The 23,863-nt window shown below is 36.8% G+C and overlaps 1 protein-coding gene across 5 annotated transcripts in view; it reads right to left on the bottom strand.

Annotated features, from left to right (window-relative positions):
* ALG6 (ALG6 alpha-1,3-glucosyltransferase) overlaps positions 1-23,863 on the bottom strand; it is a 65,971-nt gene that overhangs the window by 29,489 nt on the left and 12,619 nt on the right. For 4 of the 5 annotated variants that reach the window (XM_086717180.1, XM_086717178.1, XM_086717179.1 and 1 more), the window contains 5 exons: positions 16,520-16,604; positions 4,615-4,704; positions 3,186-3,274; positions 1,068-1,150; positions 167-231 (listed from right to left, as the gene is read on the bottom strand). In XM_086717180.1, coding sequence (XP_086573306.1) covers positions 167-231; positions 1,068-1,150; positions 3,186-3,274; positions 4,615-4,704; positions 16,520-16,604 — 412 coding nt within the window. Of the gene's footprint in view, positions 1-166; positions 232-1,067; positions 1,151-3,185; positions 3,275-4,614; positions 4,705-16,519; positions 16,605-17,366; positions 21,944-23,863 lie in introns of those variants that run through there. The other variant, XM_086717182.1, reaches the window with a different exon arrangement.

The raw sequence follows: 23,863 nt of genomic DNA, 5'->3' as shown, positions 1-23,863 counted from the left end.
AAATAAGTTAAATAAACAGTTTAAATAAAAAAACAGTTTAATAAGTTTAAATAGGGTAAATGTCTTACCCTAGCAAGTAAGACATTACTGGATGACAACATTATACACCCTGAGCCTAGATCTCAAAATACGCATCTGACTTCATTTTTAAATTAGTAAAGGATACTGAAAATGTCCATAGTCGATAAGAATAAGGCCTGGATACAGCAATATGCATAATGCATTAGCAACCTGTAAAGAAAAACATTGTGAAATAAGAAAGTCACGTTACTCAGGGGCATCTGGGTGGCTCAGTCAGTTAAGCATCCAACTCTTGATCTCAGCTCAGGTCACGATCTCACAGTTTCATGGGTTCAAGCCCCATGTCAGGCTCTATGCTGACAGTGCCAGGCCTACTTGGGATTCTCTCTTTCCTTTCTGCCCCTCCTCCACTCTCTCTCTTTCTCTCAAAATAAATAAACATTAAAAAAATTTTTTTAAAAAGTCATGTGACTCAAATCAGAGTAAGACTACTGTTTGATTCAACACAGCAAATGTTCCCTCTCACCTTGTAATTTATCAAAATTTTTATAAATTATTTTTATAAAATATTTCTCCAAACACTGAGGTTTTCATGGAGGTGACATAAGATACCTCAGTAATAAGGGAAAAAAATCACTAACAGGTATTTGTCAGAGAAAGCACGTGTAGATATACAAATCAAAGAAGTCAATCTAATGATTAACCTGTATAAAATGACCCGAAGGAATATCTGTTAAGTGGGAATAAGACAATATACACCGACTCTTCAAAATGCCTTCCTTCCCACAAACCATTCAGATTTATCAGTAAAGCCATAAATTCGGTATGCTATGTAATCCAGCAGTACATAACATCTAAATCCCAGGCATCTTATTACTACAGTTGAACATTGCAATTATTAGTCTAAGGTAAGTTTAACTGACAAAAGAATCACTGTTCTACAATAGCCTATTCCCCAAAGCATGGCTTCTGTAAGCTCTATACTTTAATAGTGAAGCTAATAAAACATTTCAGAGATGAAATGTCAGGTTAACTTTAAAACTTACCTTTTTCTTAGTTGAGATTTCTTTTAAACAACAACAGTATAAAACTACTGCTGGTATATAAATCAGCAAGTCAGCAATTAACACTGAAAAAGCAACCAAATCATTTTAAACATGGGTCTGCTGGGATTTTCAATAACATATGAAAAGCCATCCTCCCCCGACTCTAACCCTGAGTGGAAATTCTGTTAACAGGAGGCTCTCACCCACTCTGGACAAAGCCTTTACACCCTGTCCGTTCCCTTCACCTGTGCCTAATTTCAATTGTTATGGTGCTACAACTCTAAGAGTCTTGTAATTATCTCTAATAAATTCACACATTAAATCAATTAGATGTATCCAAAATTCATTCCCTCTTTGCTCTGACTTAGACTTAAGGATACTCAAAGCAAAGGAAAACAACACTTTTTTGCCAGCATCTGTATATTCCAAATTTTCTGGTATGAAGTATACCTCAAATGATGCAATTCATGTAAGAATCCTTTTTAAATGTTAATATTTATAAAACTACATAAACTTTTGCTAATTAATGCATATAAAGAGCTTGACAGACCCAGGTAAGGAGGAAACTGAAAAACACAGTTAAAAAAAAAACCAATTCATAATTTGGAATGTTCAGTTCTTTTAGAACAAAGAAATACAAATACATTAAGTTCTTCAACAGTACAACATAGCTACCCAACGAGACTATTTTTTTTGTTGTTCCAGGCTAACTACAGTGTCCAGAATAAGGTAAATGACAGTAAACTGTCAGTTTTAGAAGCATGCAATCTATTTTCAGCTCCAGATGCCACATTTAAGATGACACTGACAAAATGGAACATATTCAAAGGAGCACAACCAGAGGCCTCAAACCATAATCACATTCAACAAGCTGGCCATCTAAGAAATAGCTAACGTATCTAAAAATATTTAACCTGGAGAAGAGGTGACTTCAAATGTCTGTAGGCTGTTAGGTATACAAAGGATCAGACTTGTTCTATGTAGCCTAAGGAAACAGAACCTAAAGTGACAAGTGGAGGTTCAACATAAAAAGGAAATGTTGAGTGACTGGGGCCCTCTGAAAATACAACAGACTGTTTCTAAAGGTTGTGAGTTCCCAGATACAGGTATTAGTTCAGAAGCTAAATAATCCTCCAGTGAGTATGCAGTTCAGAGAGGATTAAAGCTCTGTGAGGAAAGGAAAATGGTATGGCAGAGGGAAAGACAGGCAAGACAGATTATCTCTTGGGCCTCAGATTTCATGACTGGATGAATGATGAAGAGAACAAACTCCAACTAAATTCAGACTAATGAAGGAAAAGGCCAAGACAGAGCATTAAAGTCTAAATCATGTAAAGCTTTTAAAGAAACCTAATCTTACTACTTTCAAGCTCTTAGAAGAGCACATAATACATGCTCAATATATACCTGTTGAATGGATTATTTAATTTAGCAAAAATGCACAGCAATACAATGTATAAGATATAACCACAAGGTTTACTTTAAGAAAAAGGTGAGGGGCATCTGGGTGGCTCAGTCGGTTAAGCGTCAGTCCAACTCTTGATTTCAGCTCAGGTCATGATCTCCTGACTTGTGAGTTTGAGCCCTGTGTCAGGCTCTGCGCTGACAGCACAGAGCCTGCTTGGGACTCTGTTTTTCTTTCTCTCTCCCTCTCTCTCTCTCTCTCTCTGCCCCTCCCCTTCTCACTCTCTTTCTTCCTCTCTCTCTCTCAAAAATAAACATTAAAAAAAAAAAAAGGTGAAAGGAATTTGGAATAAAGATATTAATGCAGCAGTAAACAACTAAAACTTCAATTTATGGCTATCTGACCTCAGGTAAGCTATTAGCATCACTCAACTGTGCTTCCACCCCCTTAGATTAAAGTAAAGATAGTAACAGTATTTAGCTCATTTGGGTATTGAAAGAATTGAGATAATAATAAATGTAAAGCACCCGAAATTATTCCTATTCTCTTGTTTTTCAGCTTACATATACATTTGATTATGTATTATACATATGTATACATACAGTTACACAATATTAAAAGTCAATAAGAGTAATAGAATTTTCTATCAGTTTATTCACAATTTTTTTAAAAATCAAAATGTGCTTTGAGAATCAACTCCTTTGCTCTCTTACCTGTGGTACGCATAAAGAGCTTATGTGCCTGACTTTCATATCCACGTGATGTATGGAGAGCAATCCAGTCTGGATTTATAAACTTTGCCCTGAAAAATCAAAGCATATATACACATACAGTATTACTCATCTCTTTTAGCCATAAGAACATCTGAAGACATATGAATCTATTTCAAGAAGTGCCCATTGCTCTTACGCTTCACTCTTTTATTTAATCATGTGAAACTGACTTAAGCTGTAACACAGGGTCTACCTCACTCACCTTCCAACAAAACCATGTAACATGTCACAAAAATCCCTACCTTCACAATTCTTTCAGTATAAAAACAATCTGATGTGTCATGTTTCATTTATTAAACACATACTTTATAAAGGACAATATGCTAGTATTGACCAAAGGATTATGTTTTATAGTTTATAATCTTCTCAGTTATCATAACAATCAGCAATAGCTACTAATTATAAATCATTGCATAAAAGTAAACATAATTTTTAAAGATAAATTAAATTTTCAACCATATTATGTTACTCTGAGCACTACAAAGTATATCTGATTATCATAAACTTTAGGGACTTATTTTTAATCCAGGAAGCTAATTTTCACAAACTATGAATAAAGGAAAAATAAAAACCAAATAAGATTTGAGCTTGGAAAGTAATATGAATAAGTTCCTCAAATTTTTGCTAGCACACTTCAAGTCTGAAATGGGATACTATTAAAGAGCAAGACTGGGGGTGCCTGGGTGGCTCAGTCAAATATCTTACTCTTGATTTCGGCTCAGGTCATGATCTCACGGTTCATAAGACCGAGCCCCACACAGCACAGAGCCTACTTGAGATTCTTTCTCTCCCTTTCTCTCTGCCCCTCCCCCACTCATGCTATCTCTCAAAATAAATAAACATTTTTTTAAAAAAGAGCAAAAATGAGTCTCCACCAAAGAGAAGTTTCATAATCTTCTATAAACCATTCTATTTCTTTAAAAGAGAAGGAATTCCAACCTTGATCTTAAATCCTAAGTGAGACACTATAGTAATTAGAGTTTCTAACTTGACATGTTAGTCAGAATACCATTTGGACCTCTATCTTTTTCATTCACTGTGGACCATTCCATAAAAAAAAGCATACACAACTAACCATATTAGATGTATTTGTCAGTAGTCCATGAGTAATTACTAGTATCTGTGCTTCAAAACAAAGGTAGATTTTTACATTTCTTTCTAGCCTATCCTCCAAAGAAATTATGGAAATGTTCAAACTTTGATAGTTAACTTACAACCTGACTGCAAAGGTATAATGCTTTACAAACCACAATACAAAAGTAGGTACAAACAATCTGTCCTCTACTCAACAAACCCAGATCACACAGTTTCTTACTAAACCTGTTAAGCGCATAAACATTTAGAGTTACATTAAAGACAAAAAACTTACACATATGCACATAAAAGACTATGATAGGCTGTAAGAGGTGGATAATCCAATCCCCAATATTGTAGATTGTTATCACTACTGTTAAAATACCTAGAAAAAAAAAGCAACATTCCATTAATCAATATTCAAGAAACAGACTTATAATTTAACATCTCATTTAATTAAAATGAAAAAATATGTTATACAAGATAAAAAAAATTCATCTAAACTTTGTCTTTTCCCCTTCAGTTAAATTTTGTGAAATCACAATTAAAAGTTTTTGAGTACAGGTAAGTAATTTATTATCTAAACCAAGACACTCTCGGCTTACTCTTGAGAGTAAAAGAGGAAATTATTAATAATTAAGCCCTAACAAGAAATGCAAACCAAGATTGTCCCAGGCAAACCAGAACTTATTGTCACTCTATTAATCGTCTAAGTCAATGATTAACATGTATACAACAAAATAACATGCAAAAAAGACAATTTACTTCTGATAACCTAACAAAGTAAAGAAACAATACAAAATAACAATTTAAAAAAAGTAAAAAAGTCAGGAGCACCTGGCTGGCTCATTCAGTGGAGCATGTACCTCTTGATCTTGGGGTTCTGAGTTTGAGCTTTATGTTGGGTATACAGATTACTTTAAAAAGTTAAAAACTCAGGGCACCTGGGTGGTTCAGTCGGTTGAGCATCCGACTTTGGCTCAGGTCATCATCTCATGGTTTTTGAGTTGGAGCTCCACATAGGGCTTGCTGATGTCAGCCTGTCAGCACAGAGCCCGCTTCAGATCCTCTGTCCCCCTCTCTCTGCTCTTTCCCCACTTGCGCTCTCCCAAAATAAATATATATTTAAAATTAAAAAATAAAATTAAAAAACAAAGAAAGGCAAAAAATCAGTATCAAAGAATACACAAAGATTTGGTTTATGGAAAGAGAAATACCTTATGGAACAGGTATACTTTTAGTAAGACCTTGAAAACAATTCAACCAACTTATAATGAAAGCCTATTATATGCAAGATTCTGTGCACTGGGGAAGAAAACTAGGTCTAACACTCATAAATTAATAGGCTCCTGCAGTTTGCCAGAATGGAAAGGCACTATATAGAACTACTATGGCTAAAGAAGTGAAAACTAAGTTTACATAAACAGACTTCTTAATTATATACTTTAAATGGGTCAAATTTCTTAAGTGTTACAATCTCCTACTTTGGGATTACAATTTTCTTTTAAATTAACATTCAATCCCATTAAATAGTCTATTGTTCATCTTCAGAAGGTCTGTTTTACTTAGTTAGTCACATGAAATGTTGGTTGATATGGAAGAGATGGGAACTAATAAAATGATCAAGGCACACTAGACAGCCGAGAGATCTAGGCATAGGGTATTACAGCATGTACCAGCTGGTGGCAGTTGTCCGCTCCAGCAGCAACATCCATGTGAACCATCCTAGGCCCTATATCTGGCTGAAACTTGAAGCCAAGAGGCAGTGAACCCAAGAATTTCCAGGTTAGCTAGAACTCCTTTTGACAGCTTACATCTGAGAAACTCAGCCAGGCCAATAGTGGAGACCAGAGGACTCACTTCTCTAGTGCCCTCTGAAGACAGGCACTAATTGTGTTATTTCCAAATTCACCTCACTTCCAGGCACATTGGCATAAAATTTTATTGTACTTCCCTCACAGAGTTGTTGAATGATTGGGTTAAATACGTAAAGCTGTTAAATCACTGCCTGACACACAGCAAGTACACAATAGTAGTTCTGTGTATTAGCCACAAAACTAATGGGATGTATCTAGCAATGGAAAACCATTTTGACCAATACAATTTCATTTGGTTTTCTGCTTCTTATGAAACAAAAGCTATTTTTTGTTTACTCCAACCTTGGGATCCTCTGGAGATAAGTAAAAGAGGCAATGACAGTAAAGTGTAAGCATGCAAAGATAGATACTAACAGTAAAGTCACTGGTTGGACTTGAGAAGAAGGAATGACAGGGCTAACCACCTTGTTCTCTATTCTTATGGAAGTGGACAAATAAGAGCGGAATTTACGGAAAAAGTAGCTTTCAAATGTTTCCAGTAAAACTTCAAAATCTACTAGTAGAAACAAAGCAACTAGTTAATTCTCTGCCTTATATATTTTAGATATATCTGAAAAGTTGTGCACATGCTATTTATATGTTGAAATGTACTTTGCCAATGAATTCCCAAATAATCTCAGTTAAATGTTTTGTCAGAAAAAATCTGGCTACCATGCGAATTATGAAATTACATTCAAGAGTGTTATCATTAACTTCAAGATACAATTTTTCTTTTTTTTTTTTTAGATTTTTTTAATTTTTTTTTTTTTTACTTTTGAGAGAGAGAGAGGGAGAGGGACGGGGAGAGAGAGAGAGAGAGAGAGAGAGAACATGAGCAGGGGAGGGGCAGAGAGAGACCAAGACAGATCTGAAGCAGGCTTCAGGCTCTGAGCTGTCAGCACAGAGCCCAACGTGGGGCTCAACCTCAGGAGCCATGAGATCATGACCTGAGCCAAGGTCCGACGCTTAACTGACTGAGCCACCCAGGCACCCCATGATACAGTTTTTTTCTAATACACAACCCAGAGTCATGGGTATTTTTACTTTTTAAAAAAATACATATATATTTTTTAAGTTTACTTATTTTTGAGAGAGAGTGGGCATGTGGGCACTCGAACTGGGGAGGGAGAGAGAGAGAGGGAGAGAGAATATCAAGCAGGCTCTGCACTGACGTGGGCCTCAATCTCACAAACCGTGAGATCGTGACCTGAGCCAAAATCACGAGTTGGACATTTAACCACTAAACCACCCAGGTCCCCCCAAAAAACATATTTTGAAGTGAAATAGTTTCAAATTCACAGAAGAGTTTCAACAATAGTTCAAAGAATTTCTCCACATCAAAATGTAAAATTTTTATATGACAAGACACCTTAAGAAAAGTTTAAAGGCAAGAAAAACAGGATGATGTTTATTTTATACACACATACACATTAAGAAAAATGATTAAAACGTAGAATACTGTTATAGCAGACAGACTTTAAGGTCATCCCCATAAATCCCATCTCCTATTGTTCATGCCCCTGAATGTATACAATCCCCTTAAGTGTGCAAGACCTGTGACTTGCTTGTAACCAAGAGAATATGACAAAGGTCATAGATATCACTCTTGTGCTTATGTTTTGTATATATGTAAGATTCTGTCTTGCTAGTAAGTGTGCCAGAAAGACTCCCTTTCACGGACTTTGAAGAGGGAAGCTGTCGTGTTTTAATAAGTGACCATACTGGAGAAGCCACATGGCAAGAAACTGCAAGTAGACTCTAGGAGCTGAGGGTAGCATCCAACAAGAAACTGAAGTCCTCAGTCTTGCAGACGCAAGGAAATTAATTCTGCCAACAACCTGAGGTACCTTGGAAATGGTTCCTCCCCCAGTTCAAACTCCGGTAAGACTAGAGCCCCAGATGACAACTGGATTGCATGCAGCCTCCTAGAGGCCCTGAGCAGAATATCAAGATAAGCCATGCCCAGACTTCTGACCTAAAAAAAAAAGCTGTGTGATAAAAAATGTGTCTTTAAGGGGCGCCTGGGTGGCTCAGTCAGTTAAGCAACCGACCTCAGCTCAGGTCATGATCTCATGGTTCGTGGGTTCAAGCCCCGCGTCGGGCTCTGTGCTGACAGCTCAGAGCCTTGAGCCTGCTTCGGGTTCTGAGTCTCCCTCTCTCTCTGTTCCTCCCCTGCTCTCACTCTGTCTCTCTCTCTCTCAAAAAGAAATAAAGATTTTAAAAAATTGAAAAAAAAATGTGTCTTTAAGTAATTACCATTTGTGGTCATTTGTTAACATAGAATAGAAAATTAATATACAGTAGTCCTCCCTTACCCACAGTTTCACTTTCTGAGATTGCAGCGACCAGTGGTTAACTGAAGCAGGCTGTCCTCCTGACGTATCCTCAGAAGGTCAACAGTAGCTTAATGCTACAGCACAATGCCTATGTCATTCACTGCACTTCATCTCAGGATGTAGGCATTTTATTATCTTACATCATCACAAGAAGAAAGGTGAGTACAGTCCAATAAGATATTTTGAGAGAAACAAATTCCCATAACTTTTATTACAGTACATGGTTATAGTTGTTATATTTTATTATTGTTATCATTATCAATCTCTTACTGTACTAATTTATGAATTAAACTTTATTGTTGGTATGCATGTATAGGAAAAAACAGCCTATAGGGTTTGGTGCTATCCATAGTTTCAGGCATACACTGCGGGTATTGGAACTTATGCCCCATGGATAGTAGGGGACTACTGTAACTTTATTTTATTTTATTTTTAATTTATTTTTAACATTTATTTATTCTTGAGAAAAAGAGAGAGAGAGAGTGCAATCAGGGGAGGAGCAGAGAGAGAGGGAGACACAGAATCCGAAGCAGGCTCCAGGCTCTGAGCTGTCAGCACAGAACCTGATGTGGAGCTCGAACTCATGAACCATGAAATAATGACCTGAGCCAAAGTTGGATGCTTAACCAACTAAGCCACCCAGACGCCCCTGTAACTTTATTTTAAAACCATACAAATTAAGGGCACCTGGGTGGCTCAATTGGTTAAGCATCCAACTCTTGGTTTTGGCTCAGTACATGATCTCATGGTTTGTGAGATTGAGCCCAACATTGGGCTCTGTGTTGACAGCATGCAGCCTGTTTGGGACTCTCTCTCTCCTTCTCTGTACCCTCCCCCACTTGCACTCTCTCTCTCTCTGTCAAAATAAATAAATATTTAAAAGTAAATAAACAGAGGTGCCTGGGTGGCTCAACTCTTGGTCGGCTCAGATCACGATCTCACAATTGGTAAGATCGAGCCCCATGTTGGGCTCTGCACTGTCAGCATGGAGGCTGCTTAGGATTCTCTCTCTCCCCCTCTCTCTGCCCCTCCCCTGCTCACAGGGTCTCTCACTCTCAAAATAAATAAATAAATTTAAAATATAAATAATTAAAAATAATATAAATAAATTCATACAAATTATTACAAAAAAGACCTGCAATCCACCAAAAACATGAAAAAAAGATATAAATATGCAATTTTTAGAAGAAATACATTGATCAGCAAATAAAAAATGTTCAATGTCACAAGTACTCAAGGAAATGGAAATTTTAAAAGTCTGGGGTTATTAAGTGTTGATAAATGTGTGTAGAAAGAAGATATTCTTGTGTTGGTATCCATTAAAACTGTCTACTTCAGAGATTCCACTTCTAACAATCTATCCAGAAAAAAACATGTGAACAGAGAAAATATAGTTTATTTAATCATCCCCCTAGAAGAGAAAATTTAGAGTGTGTCAGATTTCTCATTACTATAAACAATGCTGAAATAAACAGCCATACCCACCAATTCTCTTGATTTATAAAACTGTGATTTTGTTTAGAAAACAAGCTCAGGGTAAGTGGACTCTTCCATTAGCCCCAGGTATAAACCATACCTGCACTGAGTCAAGCATCTTTTATTAATGATTGCTTTAAAGTTGGGAAAGATTTTGCTCCATGACAAAAAGAGAGGTAATAAGAAGGCATTCCTATTATTCCTGCCTTGAGCATAGCTGTATAAAGTTACAACACTTGTAGCCTGAGCAGTCATCTACAGACTATGGAGTGGACAGACTCAGGATGAAAAGCTAACATTCCAAGAAGAAAGAACAGCAGAGAGGAAGAATGGGGAAAGCCTGAGTCCCTGATTGCTATTGCTGAGCCACTTTACTAGCATTACAATGACCTACTTCTTGAGCTAATATAATTATTTTATCGAGGCACCTGAGTGGCTTAGTCGGTTAAGTGTCCGACTTCAACTCAGGTCAGGATCTAACGGTTTGTGAATTCGAGCACTCTGTTCTGACAGCTCAGAGCCTGGAGCCTGCTTCTTACTCTGTGTCTCCATCTCTCTCTGTCCCTCCCCTACTTGTACTCTGTCTCTCACTCTATCTCAAAAATAAGTATCAGAAAAAAAATTATAAAAAGATTACTGCTTAAGCTACTATTACTCAGGTTTTCTATTACTTGATGCCAAAAGTGCTCTTGATCCCACATATAAGGAATGTGCATTATAAAGCTTATTATAAATTTAGTTCTATTTTATTACAGTAATACACAATGAATAATAAAAAGTTTTCTTTTAATTTAAAATTATTTAGTTATTAAAACTAACACTTCTAAAGTTAACATGACCAATCCTGATATCTTTTTCTTTTTTTAAGTAGGCTCCACACCCACAGTGGAGCCCAATGCAGAGCTTGAACTCACAACCCTAAGATCAAGACCTAAGCTAAGATCAAAAGTTGGACACAACTCACTGAACCACTCAGGCACCCCTCCTGATATATTTTAAATAACTATTTCACTTGAAAGAGTTTTGACAAGTTAGCTATAGTTACCTATAGCTAACTCTCTAGGTAAAAAGAGAAAGACTTCACTATTGGAAAACTGAAGTAAAAAAAAATAAGAAATCACACCATTTAAACATGAATCTGAAACAGATCAGTTTCTCTTAGAATTTCCAGGTGTACATTTTTGGTGTTCTAGTCTATCCACTCATAAAGAGAAAATTTCTGACATTTATTATACTAAATCATATTTCTTAAATTTCTTATGAACATCATGAAGTATTGCATAATCAACTAATGATAAATCATGTTTCTTTATACCATATGTCTCTGTTTCTAAGTCTACGATTCAGGATTCTCATGGTACCCACTCCTTAATAAAGATTTCAAAACTATTAAAATTTACTACCGAGATTAGCCATTTCATAATATTTAAGGCTCACAGATCATGGTTAAAACTGGATCATATAATTATATCTGAGGTATACACTGTCTGGTTTTTAACAAAGAAAAAAGAATGAAAATGTATACATACAGTCAACTTCTGATTATCTGGGTTAAAGTAGGAGACAACTGGTGCAGAAAACTGAAAACTGAGATCAGAATAATCCACTCTCCATACTGAATTAAGATTATATTCTCAAAAAAAAAAATTATATTCTCACTCCTGGAATCAATGTTTTCGCCACCTACCATTAAAGCCAAAAGCTACAATTTATCACCTTAATCTTTCAATACGAAATATCACAATTACTTTTATATCAAAATCTGTTAAGAAGTACTTAACAAGAGAACAGCCAAAAATACAATTGTCTTATCTGTGTAATTTTTACAAAGGAATAAAAAAGAATTACAAAACTCAAAAGCAATGGGCTGGTTTCCTTCAACAAACATTACCTTATTCTATCAATCAAGCAAGAGAAAAACACATTAAAAATGTATTAATAATTGGAAGAGTGATACTCATTGGTTAAGTCACTATATGAGGAGGGGCGCCTGGATGGCTCAGTTGGTTTAGCAGCTGGCTCTTGGTTTTGGCTCAGGTCATGGTCCCACTAGTTCAGTAGTTGGAGCTCCACGTCGGGCTCCACGCTGACAGTGCAGAGACTGTTGGGATTCTCTCTCTCTCTCTCTCTCTCTCTCTCTCTCTCTCTCTCTGCCCCTCCCCTGCTTTCTCTCTCTCACTCTTTCTCTCTCAAAATAAATAAACTTTTTTTAAAAAATCACTGTATAAATGTATGGAAGATGCTCAAAATAGTACAATGCATAGTGTCAAATATTTAGCTCATCTCAATTTTAAATGCTCTTTGACTAGGGTAGAGCCAACCTATTAATAGGAAGTTCAATATGACGTTCATGTATGAAACTCTCTCTTAAATGAATCATATATAAGCAGTGACCAAAAACAAAGAATACAAAAACATTTATGCAACCACCAAAGACCCCAAATAGCAAAAACAATCTTGAGAAAGAACAAGGCTGGAAGTATCACACTCCCTGATTTCAAACTATCAAAGCTACAGTAATCAAAACAGTATGAAGGCCCCTGGCTGGTTCAGTCAGTCAAGCATCCAACTCTTGATCTCAGCTCAGGTCATGATCTCACAGTTCATGAGTTAGAGCCCCACATTGGCTCTGCACTGATATTGCAGAGCCTGCTTGGGATTCTGTCTCTCCCCCTCTCTGCCCCTCCTCCAGTCGTTCTCTCTCTTTCTCTGTCAAAATAAATAAACCTTAAGAAAAAAAAAAAAGAATCAGGCTCTGTGCTGACAGCTCAGAGCCTGGAGCCTGCCTCGGATTCTATGTCTGTCTCTTTCTGCCCCTCCCATGCTCGCGCTCTGTCTCTCTGTCTCTGTCTCTCTCTCAAAAATAAACATTAAAAAAAAAAAAAGAATTAGTGCTGAATTCAATTGCTAAGCAAATTCATATAAGGGTATATGAAGTAAAATAAAAATCTATTTAAATAAAAATATATTTCCAGTAAAATGTTATTCTTATAAAAAAAAAAAACAGTATGGTACTGGCATGAAACAGACACAGAGATCAATGGAACAGAAGAGAACCCAAAAATAAACCTATGAATATATAGTCAATTAATCTATGACAAAAGAGCCAAGAATATACAATGGGGAAATAACAGTCTCTTCAATAAATGGTGTTGGGAAAACTGGACAGCTACATGCAAAAGAATGAAACTGGACCACTATCTTATACCATACACAAAGATAACTTTAGAATGGATTAAAGACTTGAATATAAGAACTAAAACTATACTGGGGCGCCTGGGTGGCTCAGTCGGTTAAGCAGCCGACTTCAGCTCAGGTCATGATCTCGCCGTCCCTGAGTTCAAGCCCCACGTCGGGCTCTGTGCTGACAGCTCAGGGCCTGGAGACTTTCAGATTCTGTGTCTCCCTCTCTCTGACCCTCCCCCGTTCATGCTCTGTCTCTGTCTCAAAAATAAATAAACGTTAAAAAAAAATTTAAAAAAAAAAGAACTAAAACTATAAAACTACTAGAAGAAAACATAAGCATAAGTTCTTTGACATCAGTCTGAGCACTATATTTTTGGAACAGTATCTTAAGGCAAGGACAACAAAAGCTAAAAAAAAAAAAAAAAAAATGGGATTACATCAAACTAAAAAGCAGTTCTTTTCCAGTAAAGGAAAATAACAAAACAAAAAGGCAGGCACCTGGCTGGCTCAATTGGTAGGGTGTGCAACTCTTTATCTTGGGGTTGGGAGTTTGGGCCCCATGTTGGGTATAGCAAGATTACTTAAAAATAAAATTAAAAAAAAAAAAGGCAACCTACTGTATTTGCAAATCACACATCCACTAAGTAGTTAATGTCCAAAATACATAAAGAACTTACAAAACTTAATAAAAAAAACAAACAACCCAATTAAAAAATGGGCAGAGCACATTCTTGAATAGCCATTTTTCCAAAGACATAAAGACAGCCAACAGTCACATGAAAAGATAATCAACATCACTAATAATCAGAAAAATACAAATCCAAACCACAATAAGGTATCATCTCCTCACACCAGTCAGATTGGTTGGCTAAGATCACAAAGACAAGAAACAAGTGTTGGAGAGGATGTAGAGAAAAGGGAACTCGTGAACTGCTGGGAATGTAACTTGGTCCAACCACTATGGAAAACAGTACAAACGTTCCTCAAAAATCAGAAATAGTACTAGCATATGATCTAGCAATTCCACCTCTGGGTATTTATCCAAAGAAAATGAAAACACCAATTTGAAAAGATACATGTACCCCTATGTTCATTATAGCATAATTTACAATAGCCAAGATAACCTAAGTATCCATTGCTAGATCAATGGATAAAGAAAATGTTATATACAAATAAGTCTTGAATAATGCAGAAGTTAGTTGCCCCAAACCCCCAACATAGTGAAAATCCATGTATAACTTCTGATTTCCTAAACTCAACTACCAATAGCCTGCTGACTGAAAGCCTTACCAATAACATAACAGTTGATTAACATTTATCTTGTATATTACATGTATTACATACTGTATTCTTACAATAAGTAAGCTAGCAAGAAATGCTATTAAAATCATAAGGAAGAGAAAATATATTTATAGCACTGTACTATACTTATTTTAAAAATCCCTGGGGCACCTGGGTGGCTTAGTCAGTTAAGCATCCGACTTCAGCTCATGTCACGATCTCACGGTCCGTGAGTTCGAGCCCTGCGTCAGGCTCTGGGCTGACAGCTCAGAGCCTGGAGCCTGCTTCAGATTCTGTGTCTCCCTCTCTCTCTGTCCCTCCCTGCTCATGCTCTCTCTCTCAAAAATAAACATTAAAAAAAATTTTTTTTAATCCACATATAAGTAGACCTCTGTAGTTTGTTCAAACCTGTGTTGTTCAAGGATCAACTGAATATATGCAGTGGAATATTACTCAGCCACAAAAAAGAACAAAATCTTGCCATTTGCAACAACATGGATGGACCTAGAAAGTATTGTTAAGTGAAAAAAGTCAGAGAAAGACAAATACTGTATGATTTCACTTATGTATGCAATCTAGAAAACAAATGAGCAAATAAAACAGAAACAGAGTCATATGGACAGGAAACTGTTGGTTATCAGAGTGGGAAGGGGTTGGAAGGTAGACAAAATAGGTGAAGGGGATTAAAAGGTACAAACTAGTTATAAAATAAGTCATGGGGATGTAATGTACAGCACAGGGAACATAGTCAATAATATTGTAATAAATTTGTATGGTGAAAGTGATTAGACTTATCATGGGGATCACTGAGTAAGGTATAAAAATATCAAATCACTATGATGTACACCTGGAACAGGTTTTGTATGTCAATTACACTTTAATTTAAAAATAATAATAGGGGCGCCTGGGTGGCGCAGTCGGTTAAGCGTCCGACTTCAGCCAGGTCACGGTCTCGCGGTCCGTGAGTTCGAGCCCCGCGTCAGGCCCTGGGCTGATGGCTCGGAGCCTGGAGCCTGTTTCCGATTCTGTGTCTCCCTCTCTCTCTGCCCCTCCCCCGTTCATGCTCTGTCTCTCTCTGTCCCAAAAATAAATAAAAAACATTGAAAAAAAAAATAATAATAATAATAAATGTATTTTAGCTCTGGAAAAAAAGGTATCATATACTTTCCTCACATAAAATCACATGAAATGGTTCATTTGGATTCTAAAGACTCGAATAAATTTATCAGTATATAAGGGGAAAAAAAAAGCAGTGATCAAAGCAATCAACAGAACAATGTAAACAGTTTGTACAGCCAGTCTAATAAAATAATCTATTAGGCATCCAATAAATCAATAAGCAATGTTATCAATTGTTATTGGAATATATTTGATAAAGATGACACAGGCACAAATTTCAGTAAAGATATAACCACAGCTAACGTTTCCTGAGAGCTCATCTTGTTGCAAACACTAGTCTAAGTGTTTTACATGTATTGTTTTATTCAATACTCACAATAACCCAGTGAAATATGTATTCTATCATTTCCACTCTACAAGTGAAAAAACCGTGGCAGAAATGTTAAGTAATTTTGCCAAAGGTCACACAGCTACAGCTAGTAGACAATAGAACAAGGATCTGAACTCAGGCAGTCTAATTTGAGCACCTACACTCCTCACCGCTAAGCAGTAGCTCTTTCATATCTCATTCATTCCTAACAAAGTTTGTGAAACCACCAGAAAAAATATCGTTAGCCCAGGATGGTTCTTTAGTTTAGAACCATCCAGAGATGGTTCTAAACCAGAGAAGCTTCTAAAGCATACAGTGTTCTTTCCTCAAAGTTCTCATCATATTTTAGCTGCTAACTGAGTACATGGGTAACTTCCAGGAGTATGAAACTTTAAATATGAGCCTATAATATACAAGGTAATAAGTGGTATCAGTATACAGGAAAATGAGTATGCTGAAGAGGAATAGCATATTTTCCTTGAATATATATTCCTTTTATATACATTTTCCTACGTATCTTCAAATAATCTGTATTAACTATGATAAACAATAAAATCAAGTTAAAATTATCCATACCATTGTTTGATGGGTAAATTAAAAGTAATTTCTTGCCAGTGTCTCTGAGCTTCATAATCACCAAACATAGGGGGTTTTCCAGCACCTAATATGAAAGGTAAAAACAGCCAGACAACAATATACTTTAATATACCAATGATTTTATTTCCTCATGAAAAATTAAAAAAAATTTTTTTAACTTATTTATTTATTTTGAGAGAGAGAGTGAGAGCATAAGTCGAGGAGGAACAGAGAAATAGAGAGAGAGTGGGTATCCTAAGCAGGCTCCATGCTGTCAGCACAGAGCCCGATGCGGGGCTTGGACTCACGAACCGTGAGATCATGACCTGAGCTGAGATCAAGAGTTGGACACCTGACTGAGCCACCCAGTCACACTGAAAATTTTCTAAATTATAGAGGCAGTGTAGGTTAAAGAAAAGAATCACAGACATTACCAAAAACAGCAGAGATGAGGTCTGAATCCTATCACTGTTAGCACACAGAGTGACTGAGTGATCTTGGACAAGTTACTTAACCTCCCTAAACCTCAACCCATTAAAAACAAGAACTACCTGGAGAACTACTAGAATATGTAAGATAATGATATAAAATACCCAGTAAAGGATGTGGCACACAGTAAACATTCAATAAATACAAGATATTATTAACATTAATTAGTTAATAATACTAATTTTAAAATATCCAAGTTTATTTTTACTTCACCAGAAAGACTGTCCACTAAGTATCATAAAACAATAAAAATGAGTATCTATACTTTACAAAGGGCTTTTGCAAACTAAATACAAATAACAAGGTTCAGTACAGAACCAAAACATACTATATGTTATAAAGACATTAGTAGAGGCACCTGGGTGGCTCAGAGGGTTAAGCGTCTGACTTCCGCTCAGGTCATGATCTCATCATTCATGAGTTCCAGTCCCTCATCCGGGGTCTGTGCTGACAGCTCAGAGCCTGGAGCTGCTTCAGATTCTGTGTCTCCCTCTTTCTGCCCCTCCCCCACTCACACTCTTTCTCTGTCTCTCAGAAATGAATAAACATTAAAACAAATTTTAAAAAAAGAAAAAGACATTAGTTAGGTCAGGATTTGCTGTCAAATAAGTGACATAAAAACTATCAGTTTCGGCTTTTTTTATTTCAAAATAGCAAATACGGAATAATAGATCTTTAACAATTGATAGCACTTAATATGTGCCAGATACAACAATGAAGTATTATTAGTATCCCTACTTTACAGGTGACAAGAGAGGCAATGGTCACCCAGGCATTAAGTAGCAGGGTCTGGATTTCAACCCAGGCAAACTGGCTCCATAATCCAGTTTTATATTGTTGGCAACATGTGTGAGTGGGTTATTAACCTTAAGTCATGTTAAATGACATAAAGGTAATTCCATTCGAAAATTGTGAACATCCACTATTTAACTAGCAGGTGACTAAAAAATTGTCAGAAACCCAGACACCTAGAGTCATAGGTTTTTAAATCTGCAATTGAAAATCACATACAATCAAATATACTCATTAATCCACCGGGAATAATTAATTTCACACTGGAGAATGATGTACTAAAATTCACTCAAATCCAAAGCATATTTTCTCCAGCTTTGGAAATTATGTTAAATAGGGTTTTGTGCATTTAATGGCTATACTATACCAATATTCTTAAATGGCTAGCATCTCCACCCAAGGAGATAACCCCACTGTTGAGATAATCATGGGAAAAGCAGATTAACATCTCCAAAGCATATATAAAGAGTGACTGTCACAAGGAATTACCCACAGTACACAGACATATGTACACACACACACACACACACACACACACACACACACACTCCTGTCTCTCTCTCAAAAAAAAGTACCATATCTTGTTCATTTTTGTATTCTCAGATGTAATGGCACCTACTAGATTCTCAATAAATGATGTTGAAGCATAGATGCTGAGACAACCTGTGTGATATAGCAAGGACTTCAAGTTGAAGAGATTTGAAATTTTGAGTCCAATTTTCCACTTAACCAGATGTGCAACTGTGCCATCTGTGATGGCAAACCAAGTAATTATGCCAACTATTTTAACACAGTGCCCATCTATTGGTTCTTGCCCAAAACATTTTTAAGTTATTGTCTGACACTTTGAAATTCCAAGCCTCTGTTCATGCTACTTACTCCCTATTTATATATCCCTTACAACAACTCATATCCAACTTCCAAGAACCATCTCAAATTCCGAATCCTTCATGAAACCTTCCCTTATAAATTAAAAACACATTGTTCACTGAAGCACCTGGGTGGCTCAGCATATTAAGCGTCTGACTCTTGGTTTCGACTCAAGTCATGATCTCACGGTTTGTAAATTCAAGCCCCACGTGGAGGACAGCACAGAGCCTGCTTGGGATTGTCTCTCTCCCTCTCTCTGCCCCTCCTGTACTCACTCTCTCTCTCTAAATAAATTAAAAACACACACACACACACATTGTTCACTGATTATTGACTCCTTATAATGTATTTTCAGTATCACATATTTTGTCACATGACTATACAATTTCCTAACTGCTACCCAAGTAAGAATTTTCGTTTCTATGAACACAAGAGAATGTGATTTTCCAGAGTTCAAAGGAAACATACTGCTAAGCATATAGTGCATACTTTCATTAAAAATGTATTTAATCAGGACACCTGGGTGACTAAGTGTCAGACTTTTGATTTTGGTTCAGGTCATCATCTCATGGTTCATAAGTTCAAGCCCTGGGTTAGGCTCCACGCTGAAGAAATGCAGCCTGCTTGGGATTCTCTCTCTGCCCCTCCCCCACTTGCGCTCACTCTTTCAACCTAAATAAACTTAAAAAAAAACTTAATTAAATTGACCTGTAATTTTTTTTTAAAAAGGAAAAATATTTCCCCAATGAATTGCAATTTTTGTATGTCTATTTTACAGGTTAGAAATGCATGTGTTTCATTTCTTTTTTAATATTTATTTATTTTTAGGAGAGAGAGAGAAAGAGAATAAGGAGGGGAGGGACAGAGATCAAGGAAGACACAGAATCCAAAGCAGGCTCCAGGCTCCAAGCCGTCAGCACAGAGCCCGATGCAGGGCTAGAACCCACAAACCGTGAGATCATGACCTGAGCTGAAGTCAGATGCTTAACCGACTGAGCCACCCAAGTGCCCCTGTTTGTTTCTATTTTAAAGAATACAACCATGGTCTATGGCTTCTTTTGGGGGAGGGGGGGGTTGGAACTGATTTCTATTTTTTGTTTATTTGCCTTTATTTTTTGTTTAGCTCCATGGGGATAATAAAAGTCAGAGAGGATCTTAGGTAATTTTCTATACCTGAAAAAATCCAACTATCTAGATTTTCTGAAATTGCTCTAGACTTGTGGTCAATGTGGAAGAATTTATTACCATTCTCTAACAAATAGAAGAATGGATAATGACTCTCTTTAGGGTTCAGAAACAAGTTTCTATCCAGAGTCTGACCTACTTCAATAAATCCAGCTGACACTGGCTATGAAATTAGTACTTAAGTTTTTAAAACTGCTAAAGTGCCCTTAAAGCAACCCAGAAGGACAACCCAACTGTACCTATGGGAGCTTCACCTGGGAAGGACAAAAAGGATTCCTTCCACAGTGATTAATTCTACAAATTCATTTACAGGAGAATCAGAATTACATAAAGAAAACACACTAATACGTATCCACAGAGTTTCAGTTTTGTCTTGTTCTCAGGGAAATGGGCTTAAACACCACTTAAATGTTCATTTTATAAATTATTGAACTATTCAGAATTATGTTATAATTTTAAAAGTAGTTTCTTTGATAACAATACATTCTAACTGCCTTTACATTTAAATTTTAAACATTCTAAGAGAAAAGAATTTGGCTAAAATTTTCCAGAACAAAATCCTCTTTTGATATGTTCTTGGTGAGTAACAAGAAACATTATATATAGCAATGGGGAAGTTGAGAGAAGCTAACCAGTTAAATAGAGCACGCTCATACTTTAACAATGATTGATATGTTGGGGAAAAAAAAGAAAAAAAAAAGATTCTCAATGGCCTATTCCTCCTAAATAACCAATACAACTTAGGGGAAAAGGGGTATTAGAATAAAATAACTTTCCTTCGTTCAAGTGTTGCTATTTGCTCAAAAAACATCAGTAACAGTTGGACCAAGTACAGAGGAACTGTGAATCTCTACAAGAAATAAGAAACACATTAACATCAGAATTTGTTTCCTCCCCAGGCTCCTGGCTGGTTCAGTCAGTGACGCATGCAACACTTGATCTCAGGATCATAAGTTCTAGTCCCACAATGGGTGCAGAGTACTAAAACATAAACTTTAAACAAAAATAAATAAATAAAAAGAATTTGTTTCCTCCCCAAAGCTTGTTTAAAAGTAACAAGGCAAGATTTATTCAATATTTTGGGGTGCCTGGCTGGCTCAGTCAGTAGAGCATGCAACACTTGATTTCAAGGTAAATTCAAGCCCCACGCTGGGTACAGAGATTACATAAAAATAAAATCTTTTTTAAAAAAATCTTTGCTCATTATTTCTAGGTCTGTAAAAACTAACTACATAAGCAGCACTCAAGTAAGGAGTATAATGTAAACATGTAAGTACACATTCTAGAAAAATTTAAATTACAATACACATAAGTAGTTTGGCTATACAATATATGCATTTCCAAAGGAGAAACAATGGACTAATACTAAGCAAGCTAACCTGAACTTCCTTACTTGAGTGCTTCCTAATTACAATCTTAAAAGAAGATAAATGAAATGCAAACGAGAATAAGCATGTTAAAAAGAAATTATGATAACAAAAAAAGTATTCTAATTGAGAGAAAAAAATCTTAGCAGAATCACAGATGTCATACTTAATTCTTTAATTCTCCCAGCCTCCTATGACATAAAAGTTCTTCACACATGAGTGCTAAAAATGTTATATTCTTTATGATGGGGTTAATAACTCAAAATCACAATTTTTCTTAGTGCTTAGCATTTTATTCTTCTCATCTAAAAAATGACAGAAACATACAACCACCTAAGAAAGAGCCTACAAATATTCTACTACTGTACAATAACAATACTTTTCCTATACAGTAATCCAAAAGTAATTTTATTATGCTGACTTTCTTATGGGCCTATTTAAGAGTGAAGTTTAGGGGCACCTGGGTGGCTCAGTCAGTTAAGTGTCCAACTCTTGATCTCAGCTCAGGTCTTGATCTCAGGGTTGTGAGTTCAAACACCACACTGGGCTCCACTCTGAGAGTGGAGCCTACTTAAAAATTTAATTAATTGGGGCGCCTGGGTGGCTCAGTCGGTTAAGCATCCGACTTCGGCTCAGGTCATGATCTCGTGGTCCTTGAGTTCGAGCCCCGCGTCGGGCTCTGTGCTGACAGCTCAGAGCCTGGAGCCTGTTTCAGATTCTGTCTCCCTCTCTCTCTGACCCTCCCCCGTTCATGCTCTGTCTCTCCCTGTCTCAAAAATAAATAAACATTAAAAAAATTTAATTAATTAATTAAAGCAAAGTTTAAAATAAGCAGGAGTCCTGGTGTTTTTATTTATTTATTTATTTTTGAGAGAGACAGAGACAGCATGAGTAGAGGAGGGGCAGAGAGAGAGAGGGAGGGGGGGAATTGAGGGAGGGAGGGAGGGGGAGGGGGAGGGAGAGGGAGAGGGGGGAGGGGGAGGGGAGGGGGAGGGGGAGAGAGAGGGAGAGGGAGAGGGGGGGAGAGACAGAGAGAGAGAGAGAGAGAGAGAGAGAGAGAGAGAGAGAGAATCCCAAGCAGGCTCCTCATTGCCAGCACAGAGCCTGAGGCAGGGCTTGAACTCACAAAACCATGAGATAATGACCTGAGCTGAAGAGTCAGATGCTTAACCGACTGAGCCACCCCGGTGCCCCAAGAGTCCTGTTTTTCAGATAAGGGGAGTAACTGAGTAAGGTCAGAGTTTAGGAGAGAAATGTTAGAATAAATAATGTATGTAAGTCACAAAGATAGAAAAGTATTATATATGCCTGATGTCCTCTATTCAATTCCCATTAAGCATCTGATTATATATGCCAGTAATACTGAAATAGTGTGATTTCTTAAATTATTCTACTCTATACCCTTAGTTTTTTCAACTTTACCTCAACAAGAAAAGTTCAAAGAAAATAATATATCTGTCAAAATCAGAAGACTAAAGGAAAATTATAATTAGGATTACAAACTAAATAATGATCAGGAATAAAATAGTGCTGAAGGAAGAAAAGGAGATGACCATCCCATGTGCCAGTTATGGGCTGAAAGCAAAGGTAACATAAACTATATATTTTACATAACAACTTTTAACTGGGCTTTTCCTCTGACCTCCTTACCCCATTCTAGCTCCCTCCTTCCATTCACAAACTTCCTAAAATCCATTATGTCCACTAAATGGTAACTACCATTTAGCCCTCAATTTATTATAGTCTGACAATAAGAAGGCTCACATTGGCCTCCTAGAGATCTTTTGTCTATTTTTAATTTTCACCCTACTTGACATGTCTAGAACTTGACACTGACGGCCAGTCTTTACTTCTTATAATTCTCTGATTTCCTGGCTTCCAGACTCTAATCCTCCCTCATGGTTTCTTCTCAACCTCCTTTAATCATTCCCCTTCTCTGTGAAGGAGATCAGTGGTTAAATGTGTTTTTTTCTTGCGGTATAAATACTCCCAACCCTGTGGCTTTAACCATCATCTGTATCAACATTTTATAAAGATCAGAGCAGCTTGTGGAGCTTTTAAAAATGCAGATGAGACCAGTTTCCAGCAACCAGGCAGACTTAGAAGATAAGGAAAACACTTCCAATACAGGGTGGGGTATGGCTGAATTAACATCAAAACAAGAGAATTCCTCAGGGGGCGGAAACAACAAAAAAAGTATAAGATACAGACAAGTAAACATTTGTCCTGAGGCTATCCAATGATCTTTTATGGCCTATAGCCTGGCTACTGAGAAGCTCTAAGCAATGAATTAAGGAGGCAAAGCCTAGTACTTGAACAGGTAAAACCTTCAATGTCAGAGAACCATCTACAAGGATATTAAAAAAAAATGCTTTGTGGGAGATGGTGAAGATAGTATTTACCTCTGCCTTGGCTCCTATAGTACAAGAAAAAAGTCTCCTGAAAATAACATTATCCTGCATTCACCCAGTGTGAGGCCTGAATTCACACCAAGTATAGAGCCAAAGAAACCTTAAGATGGAGAATTTGGTTTAACATTTGTTAATAGTGCGCAAAGTGCCTAGCAAGAGGCAACATAAATCCTCTGTGGAAAAATATATAGTGAACCCGGGCCTCAAAGAATTCTCACAGATAAAAGTTC

This window comes from Puma concolor, chromosome C1 (assembly GCF_028749965.1).
Source record: "Puma concolor isolate L17-30 chromosome C1, mPumCon1.1.hap2, whole genome shotgun sequence".
Classification (NCBI taxonomy): Eukaryota; Metazoa; Chordata; class Mammalia; order Carnivora; family Felidae; genus Puma; species Puma concolor.
Note: the sequence above shows the minus strand (reverse complement) of the source record. Positions and strands in the feature narration are given on the sequence as shown.